A 20,666-nucleotide genomic window follows, 5' to 3' on the forward strand; every position below is an offset into this window, starting at 1 on the left:
AGCAGCAAGCCAGGACTATACCTGTATAAGGTGGTTAAATCCCATCACTATGTGCCTCCACACTTTACATCAGGATTCATCGCTTAAGGTTTTTTGTAATAAAAAGAGAAAGGAAAGTGTGTAGCCTATATTATCTACATAAACAACTGCTGGGTGGGATTTTCTCTTCTCTGTACGTACTGTGATTGATATGAAAAGCAGTGCCATGTGAGCACCACTCTGAACCTTATCAGCATTCTTAATCTCACATTTAAATGATGAATGATATGAGAGACAGGAAATATGTAGTAATTTCCTGAATCCACCCAGTACAGAGAAAACGTGTCGTTTCCTCCCTGATGATAACCAAACAAAAAACAAACTTGATAAGCTGGTGATGAAAAAAACGTAACTGTTGAAAGTATTCTGGTAAATACTAATAGTACCCAGGTAATATCCCCTATTACTTCTGTTGTAAATGTACTGCATGATGTACCTAATAAAATCTATAACATAATATTTAATTTACTCTAATTACTTCCCATTATGTTCTTCTCTGTTGTGTGTATTCTGCAAAATCCTGATATGACACCTTCACTCCTCTCTGTTGCTAAGAGTAGCCTATTGCTACTTTTTTGGTGCACTACTATAAAGAGATGTTTTGAATAAGCATAGTTCTTCTACAAAGAAATCACTGATGAAAGCACTGTCTTGGATTGATTTCCCTCTGATCGCCTTAGGGAGTGGAACAAGAGGAAAATAGGACATAATTCAGGCTGCTGTGATTTTCTCCAGAAATGTCCATGGCTCATTAATAACGAAATAAAAATACATTTGAAAAAAAAAGCATATATATGCTTAGCTCCTGCAGTCTTGGCAGGTAAGAAATGGCTACCTAACCTTATCTCATGCTGGTGGGTGACACAAAACCCAACGAGATGACGATGAAAACAGCGCGTGCCTCTCCCCGCCCACACAGCAGAAGCAGGTTGCGTAACTCTCCCATTTGCTGCTGTGTGCTTCTAATCTCCATCACAGGAGCGCGGACAGGTAACTGCAATGTCGCATTTATATTCTGTCATGGAACAACAATGGGACGGTTTTACGGTGTTTCTGACATGTGAAGTAGATACATGTGATTAACATGGCAGGTTGTTTGATGATAGGGCTGTTCGGCTCCAGGCTGTTCGGCGGTAGCGGGATGTGAGAGGCTTCCTGTGGCTACCAGACTTTATGGGATTATTATTAATAATAGGCTATGTGTCGTGTTTTTAATATATAACCTGATGTTTGTGTCTCTGGTTGTGCCTCGTTGGGTGTTTTGGTTTCTTTTGCAGGCAGGCTGCATGGAGGCTTTAACACACGCTATCATGCTGAACCGTTATGATCATGCCGCATAATATCAATGTGACGCGATGAGAAGCAGCTTTTAAACTCATATCGATCAGCTATGAGCATGTGGTTTCATAATCGCATAATCGTGTGTAGCCTATGTCTGTCTGTGTGTTTATGAATGTGTGTGTTTTGGCTGTTGGATTTGTATTTTGTTATGTATTATGCTGTAATGTAGCCTACTATTGTTTTTTTCTTGTTGTTGTCTCCTTGCTATACCAACGAATATGTGATGACTTCATTTTTCAGGCGAAAATGTCGAATATCTTCTGTTTCAGCTCCTCAGATGTGATGATAATTGGCTGCTTTTCGTAGTCATATTGTAAGCTGAGGCGTTTGGACTACATTTCCCCCTATTTTCTGATATTTTTATAGTCCAACAGTTAATTAATTAAGATCAAGAAATCAAGAAAACAAATAGCAGATTAAGTGGTTCACGTGTGTGTGTGTGTGTGTGTGTGTGTGTGTGTGTGTGTGTGTGTGTGTGTGTGTGTGTGTGTGTGTGTGTGTGTGTGTGTGAACATGCAAGAGGCTGCTTTGCTCCCTGCGTCTTTTAATGTCGGATCTTAAGGGTCTCTGCTGCTGTTTGGCATAAATATGAATAAGGCATCAATGTTTTAACAGTCAGGTCTGCTCTGGAGCTCGACAAACACTCACATGAAACACTGTTCTCTCCTCAGGATGGAGGCCCTGTTAAATGAGTGGCTTTGGCGGGAGGAGTACTGGCTTCCTCCTGGCGTCCGCTGGCAGGACATTGAGATGAAGGAAGACGAGGGTCGCTTCCCTCTACCCAGGGATCTCATCTACACCTTGCCACTGGCCTTCGCCTTTATAGCCCTCAGAATTGTCTTTGAGAGGTGAGACACACCTGCCTCCATCAGAGCTGGACCATGAAATCACAGATGCAAGATCTACTTTTTCGTTGTTTTCATTAACTTTGACGTCTGCTGTGCTTGACTCGCTGGAGCAGTATGTTTTTAATATGTATGGTGGAAATTTGTGGTGATCTTAAATGGTGTATCATTTATGTCACATATCAAGGAAACTTTAAGTCTGTCGCCAGGTGAAAGCAAATGTTTAAACACATTGTATGTGTCTTTCCTTTTGGCACTGGTCATGCTGGCTGGCTGACTGGCTGACTGGCTGGTTTTCAGCCTGCTATGCCGCCTGTGTAGCTCAGCATAATGGCTCCTTTACCCTTCATTAGTGCTCCCAGTAGATGGAGAGTATAGATCAGACATGCAGTGGGAGGCAGGCATCACGAGTGGACAGTTTTTAGCTGTGTGAAAGCCCCTCTTCCTCTCAGAGGGACTAGGCTCTGCCTTATAAAATGTGATGTGTATGTTGGAGGAAAGGGAGGAACTATTATGATGATGGTGGTTTCTTTACAGCTGATGTAGGTTTAAAGCAACCTTTAGCTGGTGGGCTTAACTCAAGTTTCTGATGTTGAATGGCTACTGATGCTGTAATGATTCACAGTACTCATTGCTAGAACGGCCTCTGCAACCGCTTGTAGAGATATACCAAATAGTGGGTGTTCACCAGGAAAATAAATAAACTGGGCTTAAGTGTATAGGTTGTAATTTTGCTGTAATTGTGTTTTTATAAGTAAGATGTTTAATTAAAGAACATCAAAAGTAAAGTATAGGACTGGTCAATAAATCCTATTTATTGGATCACCATCATTATGAATCTCGTACTGACCTTAAATTTACACATATTACAAAATAAGTCAGGAAATGCTACAACAACCTAGAAGTTTTAACCAATCAGCACACAGTACAGTCTGGAAATCCAGAATCTGGTGAAATTTGAAGGTGAAACTGGGAAGGAAATATCATGCATGATGTGTTAAAAACATGTCATTATCAAGGAGTAATGCAACATTTATTTAGTCTTCGAGAGCATTCTGTTTTTCTTTCACAGGTTGCATCAATTGTTTGAATCAAAGACCAAGCGGCTCAGGAACGCTTGTATTGTGAAAATTGTAAATTGGCAGGAAAGTTAACTTGTTTTGCTGGTAGCAGGAGAGGAATTGAGAATGTGACGTGATGGATAAACAGATAGGAGACTTGTTTGAAGGTGAAAAGGTGTGTCTTAATTCGATCATCCTGGGCCGCAGCTGTTTCCTGTGTTGAGGTAGGGGGTTTGTGTGTGTGTGTGTGTGTGTGTGTGTGTGTGTGTGTGTGTGTGTGTGTGTTTTGGAGGTTCCTATAACCAGAGACAATGTTTGTCTCTGTGAAAAGCTTTCCTGACCATCTCATTCCTTCTCATCTTTCCTTCCCTGCCCACTTCAGGATCATTATCTCTGAGATAGAGTTACACATGTGATTACGCACACACACCTAATGAAAACATCTTTCCAAGGGCTTTTACACTCACATTGTCCTCTCTCTTTTCCTCTGTCTCCACACACACATGCAGATCAAGTGTCTCTTGATGCCATATCAGCTAATGGCAAAGGCCGTCTGGCCAAATGTCACAATACAGCCATGGGAGCGGCTCTACAGGCTGTCAGGAGCATCATAATGAGCGAACTTGTTGCCATTACTGTGTACTGAACTTTGGTAGAATCACATTGGACAGCTGTTGATGTCATCTCACATTAATCCCTCTGGAATTATAATCAATCCAGTTGGTTGGACTATCAAGATTGAAGTTGTTATGGAAAAAACATTCATTCTTTTCTCTCATGTTCTCTGTCCTCTCAGGCTCATCGCCGTCCCATTAAGCAAACATTTTGATGTGAAGGACCGGATTAGGATTCAAGCCGCTTCCATCCCAAAGCTGGAGACCTTCTACAAACAGAACAGTGCGCAACCATCGCAAGTTCGTATTACCCCCCCCACACACACACACACACACACACACACACACTACAGCAGGAGGAGATAAAACTGTGTCTGAGGGTCTGAAAGCAGTTCTTTATGTCAAACTAGTATCCCACAGAGATGCTGTATAACCTGCAGAGTAGATGCAAAGCTTAACAGGACTGCGCACCACTAGCCTCACTCTAATAATGCTTAGTTTGTTTCTAATAGTCAGGAACAGTGAAGGTAAATGCATGATTGGCTAATGCAAACATATAGAAGTTTGCATACATTTGCAAACCAAAATGCAAAGAGTGAAGAGAGGCTGTTGCTCTATTGTATCATCTACTGGTTCTGAATGTCGTATAAGAGCCTTTAAACAGCTCCACTATCAGTGTGCTCTCTGTTCTCCTCATTAATCACTATCACATTTTATTGCCATCATTTGCTTCTGTGAAACTGCTAATCAGAAGTGTTAGATAAGCTCTGCATCAAACACAATAACTACATCATTACTTTATGATGACATTTTAGAGATGCACCGATAGACCGGCCGGTGACCGGAATTGGCCGGTTTTCACGTGCTCGGCCATGACCGGCGACCGGCAGGTCAGTCTGACATGTGCCGATTTCATGCCGGTCAATGCTACAATTAACTGACAACATAAGTTATACGAGTTACAGTTCTCAAGGACGCACGCACACACGGACGCGACAGCACAGTCTCTTTTTCCTTTCTCACAACTTTCCGCCGTGTGTCGCGCGTACCCGCTCGCGGTGTGAAGCGCGTGTCCGCGCTATTCTCGCACATGTAGGGAACCTCGTGAATTAACCTGCAACATGTCAGCTGTTTGGAAATTCTTCAGCGTGTGTGCAGAAGATAACAAGTTTGCAATATGCAACACCTGCAAGGAAAGAGTAGGGCGTGGAGGGACGACACCAAAACCCCAAATCACATTTTTTTTTTTTAGTTGGATATTGGATGTGAAAAGAAGGAAATGGTTCTAACATTGCACTTTAGATGTGTGTGAATTTCCTCCACCAGGAGTCATTTATATAGTTCTATTTTATAGTGATCCATTATCTGTTTTTTCTATGTTCTGTGCAAAATGTTCTATTAAAAGATAGAAAATAAATATTTGTGTGTGCTGTAAAGTGGTTAGAAAAAATGGAATCGGAATCGGCTAAAATCGGTATCGGCTGACCTAACTCAAAGAAAATCAGAAATCGGAATCGGCCAGGAAGTTGTAATCGGTGCATCTCTAATTCATATATAATTGTTTCATTGTGCAGAGAAAGTTTTACTATATTTTCCCTTAATCAGTGAACAGGTGTAGGCAGAGAAGAGAAGACATGTGCCTGTGTGCTCAGACTTATTTTCAAATCATCTATTTCCATTTGGCCTGGAATAGCAGCAGCACCTGATGCCTTCATTGTTCTGCCATCTAAACTCCAGGGACATGATAAGAGTAGACAGAGTAGTACGATATTTATTTGTACAGTAAGATGCCGGCATTTGCACAACACAGTCAGGAGAAAATGTTGCACCCTCAGTATTGTTGGCTTCAAATTTGAACACAAGTAGAGTGCTACACATGGAAATAGAAATACATGGAAAGATGTGAGTGTTGTTGTTTTGTATTAAAAGTAATTAGGTTTCCTCTAGCACAGGGACCTTTTTTGCAGAGCCACAACCCTGTGCAAAGGATCAGGATGCAGAAAGAGAGAGCAGGGAACAGTAGTCTTGTTGCAGGCTCATCAGCGCAGAAAAAATGTTCGGATACAGTACATTTATCATTGTAGGAATCCTCCATTTTGACAGGTCAAATATGCATCTTTTATGATCAGCATTTTCCTGTAATAAAGTTAAAACACAACTGTCAGAAAGCTCAGTAAGGAGCTCTGGCTAGCATTTTTTGCCATTGTCTCAAGTGCAAAAATGAAGTCTAACCCTGTATGTGTGCACCTATACTGTATGTGTAAATATGTATTTGTGTTTCTGTGTATTCAGAGTGAGGTGGTGAGCTTGGGTAAGCAATGTGGACTTTCCCAGAGAAAGATCCAGACCTGGTTCAGACACAGAAGGCACCAGGACCGACCCAGCAACACCAAAAAGTTCTGCGAGGCCTTGTGAGTTTTTGTTTTCTTAAACACAGTACACATAATGCATCAGTAAAATTCAGCATGTTGGAATGAAACGTTTCATATTGATGTGAATATACAGTACTGCTGTACAATATGCCTCTTTGACATTTCTTCTATTTATTCCTAATAAAACGAATTCACTAACTGAATTTATACCATGGTCTCTAACAATGTTTGGTGTTTATTTTATCTGTGCAGCTGGCGTTTTGTCTTCTACCTCGTATCGTTCACTGCAGGGCTCGGCTCTTTAATTAATGTAAGTCTGTTAGTAGCTTCTTTTTTTTTTAAAGATCAGCCTTCCTTATTGATTAAAGTTATTTATACAATGTGAAGGAATAACAATGGGACTTGTTATTGGATGTGAGTAGTGATATATACACATTTTAATAATCCCATGTGGTGTCATAGTCACACACTGTATAACTTTATTTGCTTACGAGGCTGAAGTTTGTATCATGTGAAGACTGATGATTGTTTGATCTTCCAGACTCCGTGGTTCTGGGATCACAGAGAGTGTTGGAGGGGTTATCCCAAGCAGGTGAGCAGGACATACTGTAGCATGATTTGAAATGAAAGTTTTAATGTTGTTGATGTGAACTGTTGATCATTATCAGGCAGGATTTCATAAGACAATCTAGCATTTTAAAAGGAAAATTGATGTGATTTTCTTTCATTCCAGAAATGCCAGTAAGAACTCAGTTATTTTACTCTTGATTATTTTGTTGTCTTTTCATTTAGATACATCAGAAAAGGGAAGTTTGTTGATTAAGATTTTTTTTTTTTAACCTTTATTTATTCAGGGAAGGTTCACTGAGAGGCAGCCTCTCTTTTGCAGGAACACCCTGATCACATTCACACAGTTACACATTCATACCTGGAAGCTGCCCAGTACAACCACAGTCTGATCTGCTGGCCACTGAGCAGCTCCACTGGAATTAAATAACTAATGCGTAACTAAATGGAATAGCTTTGGCTTTGGACTGTTGGTTGGACAAAATATGCAATTTGAAAACATTACTCTAGGCTTTTTGAGATTGTAATGGTAAAGGCATTTTTTTTTACTATTTCTTGACAATTTATAGAGTAAATAATCAATTATCTGACAATAAATTACAGATTTATTGGTAGCGACAATAAATGTTGTCTATATACAGCCTTAGTACTGTTATCAACCTGGTCTCATGCACAACTGGGATGTACGCTAACACCTTTAAAAGAAAAGTGAGTAGAAAAAACAACAGCTAAGAGGAACTCAACAAAATAAGGTATTTAGCCTGTGTAGAAGACAGATGACTTTGATTTCATATCATAACACAGTTTGGTCAGTACACTCCACCCACCCATTAACGTTTTTACCCTGAGTTTGAAAAGCTAACGTCTCTTCTGCGTTGACACTTTGGTATGCCTGCAGGTCGGCATTCCTTGGGGAAGCCAGCCTTCCTTGTAGGGTCAGGGCCTCGAACAGAAAACACTAGAAAAAATGCTAAGCCGCATCTCTCTGTATCTGCAGTTTGACTGATTACAGCTCCTGCAGGCAACACTGCCGTCAACCTTTTTTTTCCATTTCTAAGGTCTTGTGGCCTCTGACAGAGAGAAAGGATGTTTTTAAATGCTTCAGTCCACTTCCTACCATTGTGTTGCTGCAGACTGTGAATGCATGATATGTTTTGATTTGAGATAGTATACCAACACTCTCTTTGAATAAAAAAACACTTTTAATATAGCCTACAGTATGTTCTAGATCATAGGTCTTCAACGTTTTTTAAGCCAAGGACCCCTTAACTGAAAGAGAGACGGATCAGAGACCCCCTACCACATATATTGTATAAAATTGAGTTGCATATTAATCTGGTCCTACAATAACTTTTAGGGCAACCTAAAGCATTTTTAGATACTTTTTTTTTGCATAGAATACTAAACTATTCAAATAGCCTAATAATTGTTGGCATTATAAATCATGTTTTAATGTTAAACACACATGTGGAACAGTCAGTCCTTTGGGATGAACTGTATCTGTGGATGGCTACCTTAGTGACTGCATCACCTATTGGCCAGTAAGCCTATCATCAGTGGGGATTTATATTTGCTAATAATATGTTGGAATCATGTTAAGACTTTTTAATTTTTGAAAAAACTTTTTTAAAAAATTAACAATTATTTGGAGGGCCTCCTGGAGTGACTCTGAGGACCCCATAGGGGTCCCGGACCCCCTGTTGAAGATCCCTGTCCTAGATGGTAATGTGAGGGAGGTATTATGGGACCATTAAGAGCTTTGGAAACACTTGCTCGACTTCACCAATGTACTTTTTCACACACACACACACACACACACACACACACACACACACACACACACACATACCAACCACACAGGGGGAAGCTGTTAATGCTCAGTCCTGAGGACTGGGTAGTTTCAGGACAAAGGGTGCCTTTGGGGGTCCGATTACCTCCCCCCTAAAAAATAATCTTCAGGTCTTTCTCAGCACACATGCTCGAGGGGCCATGTCACTTTGCAATATCAGTTAATTCTCCTCTTTTAGCTTTTTAAACATGTAGTTGAACAACATAAGTTTTTGCAAAACTGGCAAGAGTTTCACAAAATGTGTTTAGATTGCTGCCTGAACACGCTTCAACATACATCTACATTATGTTTTCATGAGGCTTCAAAGATAAGCAGGATGATGGAAATGCTTCTGTTCAGTTCTGCCACATACCACTAAATGTAAATTTGGACTTATTGTTTCTCTCTTCCTCTCATTCCTCAGCCCGTGGCCGAGGCTCATTACTGGTATTACATGTTGGAAATGGGCTTCTATTTGTCGCTGCTTCTGTGCGTCTCTGTGGACATCAAGCGAAAAGTGAGTTTGATTGATTGATTTTCAGGGATCTTGTGCTCTAAACTACTCAGTAAGACTTTCTGTATTGCTAAGTTGATCTACAGGGACGTGCACAGACATTTGGAGGGGCTGTTGCTCTAATTTGGAAAATTAGAGTAAAAAAATGTTAAAAAAAAACTGAACACTGACACTAGTGCTGCCAGTTGACCTTTAGACTGTGGCTGCACTCATTCTGGTTGAGATAACTAATGTTATGATTTGGCACCATAAATAATATTTATGTTTATATACAGTATATATATTATAAAGAACAATTACAACATGACTACAGCTAGTAAAAGTATTTTACTCAAACCCCAGGTTCTCAAATGCTCTGTGAACTGGAGCTCTTAATATACATAAAATAATAACTAATTCACAATGCCACATACGGCACAGACACAATTGACTGTGTATTTATTATTAATGAAACATTTGTTTTTAATGAGTTATTAGCCTACTCCAACTTAAAGAAAATGCCCCTGATAAAATAGGCCTACTTCACATTAAATGAATAATGTAGGATAGTTGTTTGACATTATCAGATGCTTCTCTCAAAGCTGGCCTGCTGGCAGTTTTATTCCAGCTATGCAAAGCTGCTTCTTTGAGCTCTTTCTCTCTCTTCTTTAGTCATCTTTGTTGTGAAGGCATACTGAAGCATACAAAACTAACATTAGGCTATATTTTTTTTAAATGCAAAGTGTATTACATTAACCAATTGGGACATTCATTTATCATCTCATAATAAAGAAAGGCGACTTTCACTTTCACTAACGTCACATCTGATTGTTGGTTGAAAACTCACTAAACATATTGACTGTAAACAACGTATAACCTAGCATGATTCAAGAGCCCAAACATCCCATCCCTGAGCCTCTCTTTTCTCTACAGAACGCACACTAATGTGATGGACGTAACGTAGCTACATTAGGCTGCTGCAACATACGTTATGTCATTGGCTTTGGTCGATAACGTAGCATTTTACGTTAATATAAGGCAATGCTGCGCGACGTGATGCAAACGTTACAAGCTGAAGCTGCACTTTATTAAGTGGATTTTTTTGGTTACTATTCACAGGGCATTTGTCATAATCTCCATAACTTTAAAAACTCACATGAGAGAAGGGCTTGCGGTGCTCCGTGTGTGAGAATATAAACAAAGTCACGTGACTGGGGGCAGAGGGCATTGCTGAGGGCAAGATTCAATGATATAGCAAATTTAATTTGATTTAACTTAAGTAATGATGGGCGTATTATCGTATTAATGCAGCCACAACAGCAAAAAAAGAAGAGAAAAGTTTATTTAGACTCTTTCGCCAGAGGGGCAGCTAATCCAATCAGGGCAAACGGGCTGTTGCCCGGCAACAATAGCCTGTATCTGTGCACGTCCCTGTTGATCTATATACAGAAATTACACTAAATAATTAATGTAATTCTTCTATTTTTCATTTCTGTGTTTTAAGGAAACATTTTGAGATGCTTACTGCTGCTGCAGCTTTCTTAGGAAACTTCCTAAATTCAGTGTAGGAAAAAAACTAAGATGGTTTCACCGACAGCTCCAAACTGCTGATCAAAGATATCTGAGCTTCAAACATAACCACAAATCACTCCAGACAACATGAAAATCTGCCTTTCCAATACTTGGACACAACGAATGAACAAGACTGCAGACAGAGAGCTGCTGAAGACTTAGTTATGCTACTATACATCTTCCTACTGTGTGGTCTCTGTGTGTTCACGTGTGTGTTCCAGGACTTCAAGGAGCAGGTCGTTCATCACATCACCACCATATTCCTCATCGGTTTCTCCTACTGTGCCAACTATGTGAGGGTTGGCACTCTGGTGATGCTGGTGCACGATTCTTCTGACTTCCTTCTCGAGGTAAAACATCACATGAATTTCAATCTGCTTTAAGTGATTCATTCATTCAATGGTGTACTTTAAGTTGGAGAAGAGGGAATGAGGAAATGCATCACTAAAATGTTCTGAAAGTTGAATGAACTCTGTTAACTCACATGCTTTGAAATGCCAAAAACATTGCACAAAGGTCACAGAGAACTTGCCTTGTATACACCCATTGTGTGTATTGTGGAAGTTTTCTTTACACCCTGGCACATTATAAACCTACGTCCGGTATGAACTGAGCTGCACATAAAAAAGCATTATGGTCAATGGTCTATGGTAAAAAATACCCTTTCTGGCTGTAAAAGTCTTACCTGCAAGTCCCTCAGCTAAACAATAGCTCCATTGTTCCATTGTGGTTTTATGAGGCTGATTTTCCTGGGTGTAACATTTCACTGATTGTATCTGAAAATAACAATTGCCACTGTCATCTCAGAGCTGAGTAAATATGTGGAGATATATGTGACCTCAGGCGTCTGGCCTCTGATAAAAGTCAGGAATGGGCGATGTATAATTATATTCAGCCAGTAACTCCTGCACAGCCAAACATGTTTCTGAGTAGTATATAATAGGCATTGATAACTATTACAATTCATAATTACAGATTATGAATCAATTACATTTTGGCCTGTGAAAGTCTATTGTGAACGTTATTGCCTGAATTAATTCATCTCTGTCTTGCCACTCATTTGATAATATTAGATTGAAATGCTGGAGATCTCATTTTGGAGTATTTCTTTTTGTTTTCCATTTAAAAAAATCTTCTTTTATCATAATTTCTGTCATATGAATTTCTTTCATTTGAGTGAATGGTAGGGATATTTTCTGATAAAGCAAACCATAATTGATAAAATAAGGTCAGGCAAGGTACAGTATGTGGTTAGGGAGACTATCCTGCAGCTAAAAGGCTGTCAGTCTTGTTGGCCGCTCACTGTAAGTTGCTCTGGAAACAATATCAGAGAAAAGCCTTGGATTGTATGTAGAAATGAATCATAGGTGTAAGCTGTAAGAGTGTTTGGTTTGGATAACTAAGAGGCACTTTTTCATCTGAAAGTCTGCCAAGATGCTTCACTATGCTGGCTGGACGAAGACGTGCGACTCGCTGTTTGTCATCTTCTCTCTGGTCTTCCTGGTGACGAGGCTGGTGGTGTTTCCTTGCAGGTAAAACAGGTTTCCTGTTTTCTCCCAACTTTCACACGTTATATATAATATATATGATATGTATATATTGCATCATACACTGCACTTGTTTTTGTAGTTCCTGTATGTGTGTACTAACCTGTTAAGGATCTGCTCTGTTCTGCAGCAAGCAACTCCATGTTATCTTGTTTTTCCTTATGCATCTTTTCCCTGTTCTCTCTCTCCCATCAACCTGACATCACTGGTTTCTTACCTAAGAGCAGCAGGTCTACAGTCCCTGGCAAAGAGTTGAGAAACCTGAGTGGTCAAAATGCTCTAAACCTTTCAAGATTTGCGATACTAAAACTGTGTTTGTTTTGCAGAGTGGTCCACACAACCTTGGTGGTGTCTGTAGAATTCTTCCAGCCCTTCTTTGGTTATTATTTCTTCAACGCCCTTCTGTTAGTGCTGCAAGCATTGCACATCTTCTGGGCTAATCTCATCCTGCGCATGGTCTACAAATTTGTGTTCCTGGGCAAGGTGAGAAGAGTGCGAATGAAAAGGGAACAGGAAATGAGTACAGTCAATTTTGGACCAAAAATTGTTTGTTTTTTAATATATTGTTTTCTTCATAGGTAGAGCGTGATGAACGTAGCGATGAGGAAAGTGAGGTGGATGATGAAGAGGAGGAGCCTGAGGAAGAAGGGGACGAGTGCAGCTGGGAGCAAAGAAAGGGTGCAATCAACTCCAAACTGGCATCGCTGGCTAACAACTGTGTCCTGAACAACCTGACCAACCAGAGGAATATAAACAGCAGACTGCCCAAAGCCAGATAGTGGAGCAACCTCCTTACATGTCGACCGAGCCTTTTCAGAAGATTGTATTATTTACCCTTTCCGCCTATTGGTGATAAACTCATTTCTGACATATGATACATCCACATGGCTTGTGTACATCCCACGGAGTCCACTGATGATTTCAGACAAGAGTTGGTCTGCATCCTGCCTATCTTCAAAAAAAGAAGGTGAAGAAGCACAGATGATTGTAAATCTGCTCTCCCAGTGTGGGATTAGGAAGAAACGCCATCATTACTGTCACCCATACCACTGCCTACTGGTAAAATATATATGGCAAAACAAGGAGTGAAATTTCCTGAACAACAAATCATATGTGTTTTTGCATATTTTGTATTTATGCTGTTTCTTTTCATTGTATTATAATAACTAGTTTGTAAATACATAAGGATACAAGTTCCTGACCTGTGCTATAATGCATTTACTTTGGTCAACAAGGAAAACAAAATGTGTTTTAGACAAAATCAAACTGTTCTAATCTAAAATAATATGTTTTAAACAGAGCGAACCTAAGCTAGAATGTAATAGTAATTCACTCTCCCAGCTTTGCATCCACATACACGGTATGGTTGATTGAACATAGACTATTAAAGAATATTGATCGTAGTAAATCTGTTGATAAACCACTTCATATATCTATTTTTTATGAACAGGTACATTTTATGTTGTTGCAACTTGTGACAGAATCTAAAAGGCTACTGCAGAAGTCCCGTAAAGTTATATTTTTCTGTGATAGGATTTGATTTAGGTTTAAGCTCGCATCTTAGAAGCGATATGGCGCCCCCTGGTGCAAAAAGAAGAATGTATTCTTGTAGAGAAAGCACTCTCCATGTCTGATAAAAAATGATGCCTTTACAAAAAAAAATGACTGCTCGTCAAAATAAGGACCTAAACCACATGTATGTGAGTGTGTGTTTTGTTTGTTTTTCTACTTTGAATAACATGGTGACGGCAGCATGATTTCTCAATAAGGTTTTTTGGTTAAGGTTTACTGAACTGGGCTTTATTTTTGTGCCTTGGCTGATGTTTTTACACTATTCTGTGACAAACACTTAATATTAAGCTCTGTGTGTAAGTAGGATTGCCATCACTGGACAGGTTTTACTGTGACGGTTTTTAATGTTTAGCTTGAAATGTTGGTGAGGCAGCGGCTGGTACGTAGTACCTAGTGCACACAGATGGGCATCAGGGAAATGTGAGATATTTTAGATAGTGGAACAATCTACAAAGGTCAAATGCTTTTTAGCTCAGATGAAATGTAAGGATTTGATGATTTTTATAAAAGATGGCATATTTTGATATCACTAGACCAGACTGCTAGGAACAAGAGGTCACTTGGATTTTAACATGTATTTTAGCACAGCGAAAGATGTGGCTCAGTGTCTGTAAAGTGTTTCCAGGCTTGGCTCTAGATAGTGCATCATGATTGTCACCAGTACAGCACAGAGATCTTGTTCAGAAACTATCAAACTACAGTGTACACTCATACACAGTAGGTTATTCACTACCCAAAACTGGTGTTACATTTTTACAGGTTAGTGAGAGCAATTCTTCAAGATAAGTGGTTAGAGTAGAAACGTGTCTGTCTCTGAACAGGGACTTAACAGCACTGGGGCCCACACATGATCAAGTTGTAGAGCACTAAAAGTGCTGATCCACTATATAATGCGCTCATGACCCCCATTAGAATATTGTTTTATTAATTAAAAAAATAGATATAAAACCAGGAGCAATGTCATGTTTCCATGAAAGTAACACTTGACTGTTCTCTTATGACTGCTTTGATTGTGTCGCCAGTTGGAAAGTTTTAATAAATTACTTCTATTGAATAAATTAACACTGCTGTCTTATTTTAAGTTGAAGTATGTGTATGTGTTAATTCAATCAATTTTTTTGATTTTCTTTTAATGAAACAGCTTTTTATTTTATTTATTTTTTCTTCACACAAATCATGACCTCTTACATAGAAATCTACTTGTGAAGTGCTTGACACTTCTAATATACGCATATACATAACCACAAATAGTGTTATGTGGAATAGATTAATGCATTTTCATTCAGTCACATCACAGGACCATTCTCATGGTGACACACCCTCTCAGGGGCACAGGGCAGGGTATGGCATCATCAACCTCAATGTAAGTGTCTATGTAAGGATCCATCAGCACCATGTTTGGGAATGCTTTGTTACTCTTTCTCTCGCTGACCAAATATATCTGGCCGTTCACTGTTGTGCAGCCACAGAAGAACTTCCTGTCCAGACATTCCTCCTCCAGCACAGTCCACTCGTCTGTCTCTACATCAAAACGCAAAGCTTGGCCTCCAAACAGGTAGAGGGCGCCGTTGAGCTCCGTGGCAACCAGGTCATATCTGTGAAAGGGTTGGAGAAAAAAAGAGGTTCATTTTCACATAATAACCCTGCTAACTAAGGTGGAAAAGAGAAGCTATTTAAAAATAAAATAACTAAAACAAAAAAATTAGTAGGAGTACCGGTAACTATTTTAAAAAACAATATCTTAATAAAGAAATATCAGTTGGTGTTGAGAAAGCAAAGATGAAGAGTCGATGCACTATTGAAAATTCACTCACCGTGGAAATAGAGAATAGGAGACCACATCCCACTGATCCTCCTTCACCGTGTACCTCTGAATTCCACCGTACACTTCCCCGTTTTCATCCAGGCCACACGCCACGTAGATACACGACCCCAGAGCAGCAGTGGCTGCCCTCTCCACAGCCCTAACCATTGGGCTGACCCCCTCCCAACCCTCCTCCGACCCCAGGACCAGCCTTTCCACATCGTCAACAAGCCCTTCATCCATGCTGCCCCCTAGGACATACAGTACAGAGTCCAGCCCTATGGAGCAGTGGCTGTGCCTGGACTTCTGCAGGGCCGGCCCATCCAACCAGCGCTGGTTCCCACATTCGTATATCCTGACCCAGTCCACACTAAACCACAGCACATCCCGGAAGTAGCCGCCAGTCACAACCACATTGTCTCCTGCATAATGAGTCAATCAGAAAATAAAGAAAATGTAATGTTAGTAAAAAAATGATTCTAAGGTATTCAACATACATATATGTTGTGTTATTTGGCATTTCATGTAAGAACAAAGACAGATTGAGATGCATTTACACACTCCACATGAGGAATAGAAACATTCAGTCCCTCACTTATCAGTTTCATTACTACCCTCATTTTAATCACTATCATTCACATCAAACCATTACCTACTGCAGCTACTGAGTACTGTGTGAGGTTCTTCCTCTGCAAAGGTGGACAGCGCTGCCATCTACCACTGAGTGGGTGAAACTGGTAAAGTGACTGCTGCTCCTGATCGTGAGGTCCACCTAGGACAAAGAGGGTGTCTCTGGCCCTGGTCCTCGTCATTGACCTCCCCATTGACCAAGATGCCGGGAAATGTTCATTCAGCATGCAGATGAGCTTGGCTCTAGGGTCACAGCTTTTCATTTTGGTTAAAAGATCAGTGATAAATGGTAAAGAGAGCGACTCAGGCCTCACCAGCTGAATGAGCTCCAGAAAATATTCCTCTCGTTTAGGGTCAAATGACACCCAGCGTAGGGTGGCATCCAGGGCCACATCATCTTTATGGATGGCCAGGTCATCACAGGCAAGAAGGTCTGCTACGGTCTCCTTAGGCAGGGACAGGAAGTCCTCTTCAGCGACAACAGCAGAGAAGTGTGTGAGCACCACCTGTCGTGCTGTGGTGTAGAGCTGAGTACAGCCCAGCCGCCAGGCATAGGCCATCATTCCCAGACAGTTACTGAGGTGTAGCTCACGCTCCAAGAACTTGCAGCACAGCAGCCTGGCTCGCTCCAGTTGTAAAAAGTCTGCAGTCTCAAGGATCCCCAGAACGTTTTTTCTGTCCAGAGCTAGGTTGGATGTCTTGCTGTATTCCATCAAAACCCTGAAATGCTGAAGACTCACACCTTTGAGCTCAACTTTCCTTTTGCTGCTCTCTAGGCCACAGCCAAAAAACAGAGCCCTGAAGTAGGGACTCTGGAGGGCCAGTCGTTTACGATTGACATAAAAACTCTCTCCTTCTACACAAAGAATAGCATCAGGGATTACATCAGGCGCAGAGACATGTAAAGCAGATTCGTCCTCTAGTTTGTTCTGTTCAGAGAGAACTGTGAATTTAAAGCTCTGAGGTTTTAGCTCAGTGTCGGCTCTGCCAGCCATGTCACAGCCACACCGACCGTCTTCTGCACAGTGCCTCGTCCTCGTTCTAGTTTACAACACACCAACTGGTGTTATTAATAGACTTTCCCCCTGAGTGACTGCTGGCTAAACACAACAAGGAAAAGGAGGTCGAACAGATGCTATTTATACAACAGAGAGGGCAGTGACTTATAATTAAACACTACTTGTTTGATTATTAAAAACTCTGATAATTTTCTCCTGTTATTAAATTAATAATAGAGACAACAAACTAATAAACAATAAACTAATGACGTCAGCTACAGGCGCTCAACGATTTGATTGGTGGAACACTTCTGCGATCACAGTTTAACTTCCGTGTCACACAGCTAAAACATGGCGGTGAGTTCGTTTGGTTTGCGCTTTCATTCAAACATCTTTTTACCTTTGTACCCATTAACATTCTCATGGGCATCTTTAGCCAGTAATTGTTTGTTCCCAACATGACCCGAGACGTAGAAGAGATATTCGAAAGTACCGTGGAGTTTTTCTTACATTTGTTAACTTGGCTAGCCACCAAAGCTAACCTCAGGCTAAGTCCGTGTTTGTGTGAGGCTAGCTTACATGTGATTTACAAACAAATGTGCCTTTGTTCTGTGTAGGATAAAGAAAAGAAGAAAAAGGAGAGCATCTTCGACTTGTCAAAATACATCGACAAGCCGATTCGTGTGAAGTTTCAAGGAGGACGAGAAGGTAGGTGGCTTTATCCTGAAGATAATAAGCTAACTTAATGCTAACATATTTAGCCGGTTGAAACGGTAACGTTAGCTACATATTTGGGCATCTTTCCCTCGAAGTCATTGAATTGATACGGCCTAATGCAAACTTTACTCGGTGTATTTCCCTCTCAGCCAGCGGTGTCCTGAAGGGTTTTGATCCTCTGCTGAACCTGGTGCTGGATGGCACAATCGAGTACATGCGTGGTAAGTCACAAACTCTTCAGGAAATAAAAAGTCTAAAAAAGTGTCAATTTGGGCTCATGAGTGAGCTGAATGCGACAAAGAAACATTGTCATGGGAAATGTCATTATGTGCAACATGACACTGTAAATTTGTTCTTCTCCAACTGGCAAAAGGAAACCGTATGCAGAGATATGTCGGACTGGGAGAAAACAAATATTCATACACAGTACTAGACGTAAACACATTTCCTCGTTGCCTCTCTCCTCCCATGATTTCCTCGTGTCCCTCCTGTGCCTCCACAGTGGGAGGGACTAAGACGCGAGGAAGGAGGCAAGTGGAGGAGGCAATTTAAGCCACATGAGAAGCACCTTGTGTCCGCTTTGATTTGTTTCCATTTCCCTCAACCTGAAACCAAACTAGTCATCAGTGCCCTGTCATTGACCTAAATTATGCACTAATCCCATCCAATGAGGGCTGCCTGACAGAAAACACTATTTCAAAGGGTAAACGGACAGAAGACACCAACTGTAATATCTAAACTCAGGAATAGTAGTATGGATTATCGAGAATGGCGTCCATATGTTATGAGGAAAATATGCGATTTTGTTGAATATCACGATAACGATATTATTTGCGATACATCAACAGCTGTTAAAGTGAAAAGTTTACAACATTCTTTTATTGAACATTAATTTGAATATAAAAGGCACCAAAAAAGAGTGATTGTTACATTTTTAAAGTGCAGTTTTCTACTAATTTTCTTTCAACTAACACAAAAATCTGAGTTTATTTCACAATATTTATCTTGTAACAGTTGATATTGCAACAATGAAAAAAAAAACAATATTGTGCAGCCCTAGTGTCCAGTCTACCAAACAAAAGTAGAAGAAGTGGTTACATGATGGTGTCTCTTTTTCCCTGTCTATTTAGCACTAAGTCACTTTCAACTCAACATGTTAATTGAAGTCGCCTGGTTATGGACCATGAAACCTTTAACTGTTATCATCCACTGCCCTATTTACAGGGTTTCATTTCAAAATGTATTTGGAGGTTCTGGTGGCTCACAGATCTTTTAGCAGGCAACTTCAAGACCGAAGGTACCGAAGCACTACTAATACCTCGCTTATTCATCGTTTAGAGTGGGTTTACGCCTACATTTTAATTTAAATTATGACGAGCAGTAGCAATTTGAACAAGTAATGCTGATATTTTATAACTTTATAGCTTGTGGTCAGTATATAGTTCAGTTCGTCTGGGAATTTCATCTGCTTGGTGAGGGAAATGGCTGATTGTGTTTTTTTTTTTAAATCAGATTGTACACATGGGGCTCTTCTCATGGGGGCAGAATAACTTCTGGTTCTGCAGAGGAGCTATCAAATAAGAGACATGAGATGCACCTCAAGAGATGTTTGTTAAGGATCTATTTTAAGGGACGTAGTAGTAGGGTAGTTTTCTTCTGAACAAAGTTTACAGTCAGTGTTACCAAATTGATTCTCTTCCTCATAAAACGATAAAAAGATATTTTGAAACCTGCATTGTTGACATTGTTTAAGTACTACCAGTCTTCTGCATTACCTTTTCTGGTGCATTGCTGCGTTTGTTGGCACGTTACTGCCATCTGTAGATAAGTGGAATAGTGTGAAAAGTTTGGCAAGACTGCATTGTGTCATCCGTGTGCACATGTGCATTCTCGTGTGAATGAGACTGAACTGAAACCCATACGTCTGAGCCTTGCTCCGTAGCGTTTCACCCGGGCCCCATTGGAAAATAAGGGTCTCAATGGGCCCCAAGTTTTAAATGAAGGTTTGAAATGAAAGTAGCGCTACTAGTAGTCAAAAACTCCCCCGGGTACTTTTTTTTAATTTATTTTTTTATAAATAAGAACACATTCATTCAAATTAATCTTCACTTATGTGACATGTAAAGTTGAATTATTGTCTGTAACCTTTGTCTATTCTTGTCTATCCAGATCCAGATGACCAGCTGAAGCTGACAGAAGACACCAGGCAGCTGGGGCTGGTGGTCTGTAGAGGAACCTCCGTAGTGCTAATCTGTCCCCAGGACGGCATGGAGGCTATACCAAACCCGTTCATACAGCAACAGGATGGCTAACACACAGCCTGTCACTCGCTGAGTCACAATCTCGCTTACAAATATAACCATGCACACACTTGAACATTTTGTGGAGTTTTTTGTTTTAATTTTTCAAAAACATAACGGTAATAATGCGTCCCACAAAGCAAATTTATGTTAAAAATCATAAGTTGATCAGCAAAAGGACACATGAAAGCACTTCACTTTTGTTTCTGTCTGGTGTGCAATTTTGCAAAGATTTGAGTTGTAAAGAGCCCACAAGTTTGGGAAGTGTAAACAGTACCATTTTCTTTTATCCACAAAAAGAAACTTTTTACTATTCTTTGTTGTTTTTGATAAGAAAATAAAATGAGTATGTATGTTGAGTGTTAA

The 20,666-nt window shown here is 40.2% G+C and overlaps 3 protein-coding genes across 5 annotated transcripts; 2 read left to right on the forward strand and 1 right to left on the reverse strand.

Moving 5' to 3' along the window:
- Positions 1 to 820: 820 nt before the first annotated feature.
- Positions 821 to 13,262, forward strand: LOC116055362 (ceramide synthase 2-like). Of its 3 annotated transcripts, none has more exons than XM_031307325.2 (11): positions 821 to 1,029; positions 2,052 to 2,228; positions 4,083 to 4,200; positions 6,193 to 6,311; positions 6,525 to 6,582; positions 6,814 to 6,864; positions 9,092 to 9,184; positions 10,954 to 11,082; positions 12,158 to 12,264; positions 12,606 to 12,762; positions 12,858 to 13,262. In XM_031307325.2, the coding sequence occupies exons 2-11, from the start codon at positions 2,053 to 2,055 to the stop codon at positions 13,056 to 13,058; spliced, it is 1,209 nt and encodes a 402-aa protein (XP_031163185.1). In that variant the 5' UTR covers positions 821 to 1,029; position 2,052; the 3' UTR covers positions 13,059 to 13,262. The 3 variants fall into 3 exon arrangements, with proteins under 3 accessions (XP_031163185.1, XP_035862899.1, XP_031163184.1); XM_036007006.1 differs by lacking the exon at positions 821 to 1,029 and adding an exon at positions 1,057 to 1,172; XM_031307324.2 differs by lacking the exon at positions 821 to 1,029 and having other exon boundaries at positions 1,206 to 2,228.
- Positions 13,263 to 14,974: 1,712 nt separating this feature from the next.
- On the reverse strand, positions 14,975 to 17,280 carry LOC116055459 (kelch-like protein 23). The gene is made up of 3 exons (XM_031307475.2): positions 16,308 to 17,280; positions 15,666 to 16,077; positions 14,975 to 15,446 (listed from the first exon to the last, which is right to left on the reverse strand). The coding sequence occupies exons 1-3, from the start codon at positions 17,278 to 17,280 to the stop codon at positions 15,143 to 15,145; spliced, it is 1,689 nt and encodes a 562-aa protein (XP_031163335.1). The 3' UTR covers positions 14,975 to 15,142.
- A 251-nt stretch (positions 17,281 to 17,531) lies between these two features.
- On the forward strand, positions 17,532 to 20,666 carry lsm7 (LSM7 homolog, U6 small nuclear RNA and mRNA degradation associated). The gene is made up of 4 exons (XM_031307476.2): positions 17,532 to 17,640; positions 17,901 to 17,991; positions 18,150 to 18,221; positions 20,170 to 20,666. Exons 1-4 carry the CDS (start codon positions 17,635 to 17,637, stop codon positions 20,310 to 20,312), a joined length of 312 nt encoding a protein of 103 aa, XP_031163336.1. The 5' UTR covers positions 17,532 to 17,634; the 3' UTR covers positions 20,313 to 20,666.

Source organism: Sander lucioperca, chromosome 11 (genome assembly GCF_008315115.2).
Source record: "Sander lucioperca isolate FBNREF2018 chromosome 11, SLUC_FBN_1.2, whole genome shotgun sequence".
In the NCBI taxonomy this organism is placed as follows: domain Eukaryota; kingdom Metazoa; phylum Chordata; class Actinopteri; order Perciformes; family Percidae; genus Sander; species Sander lucioperca.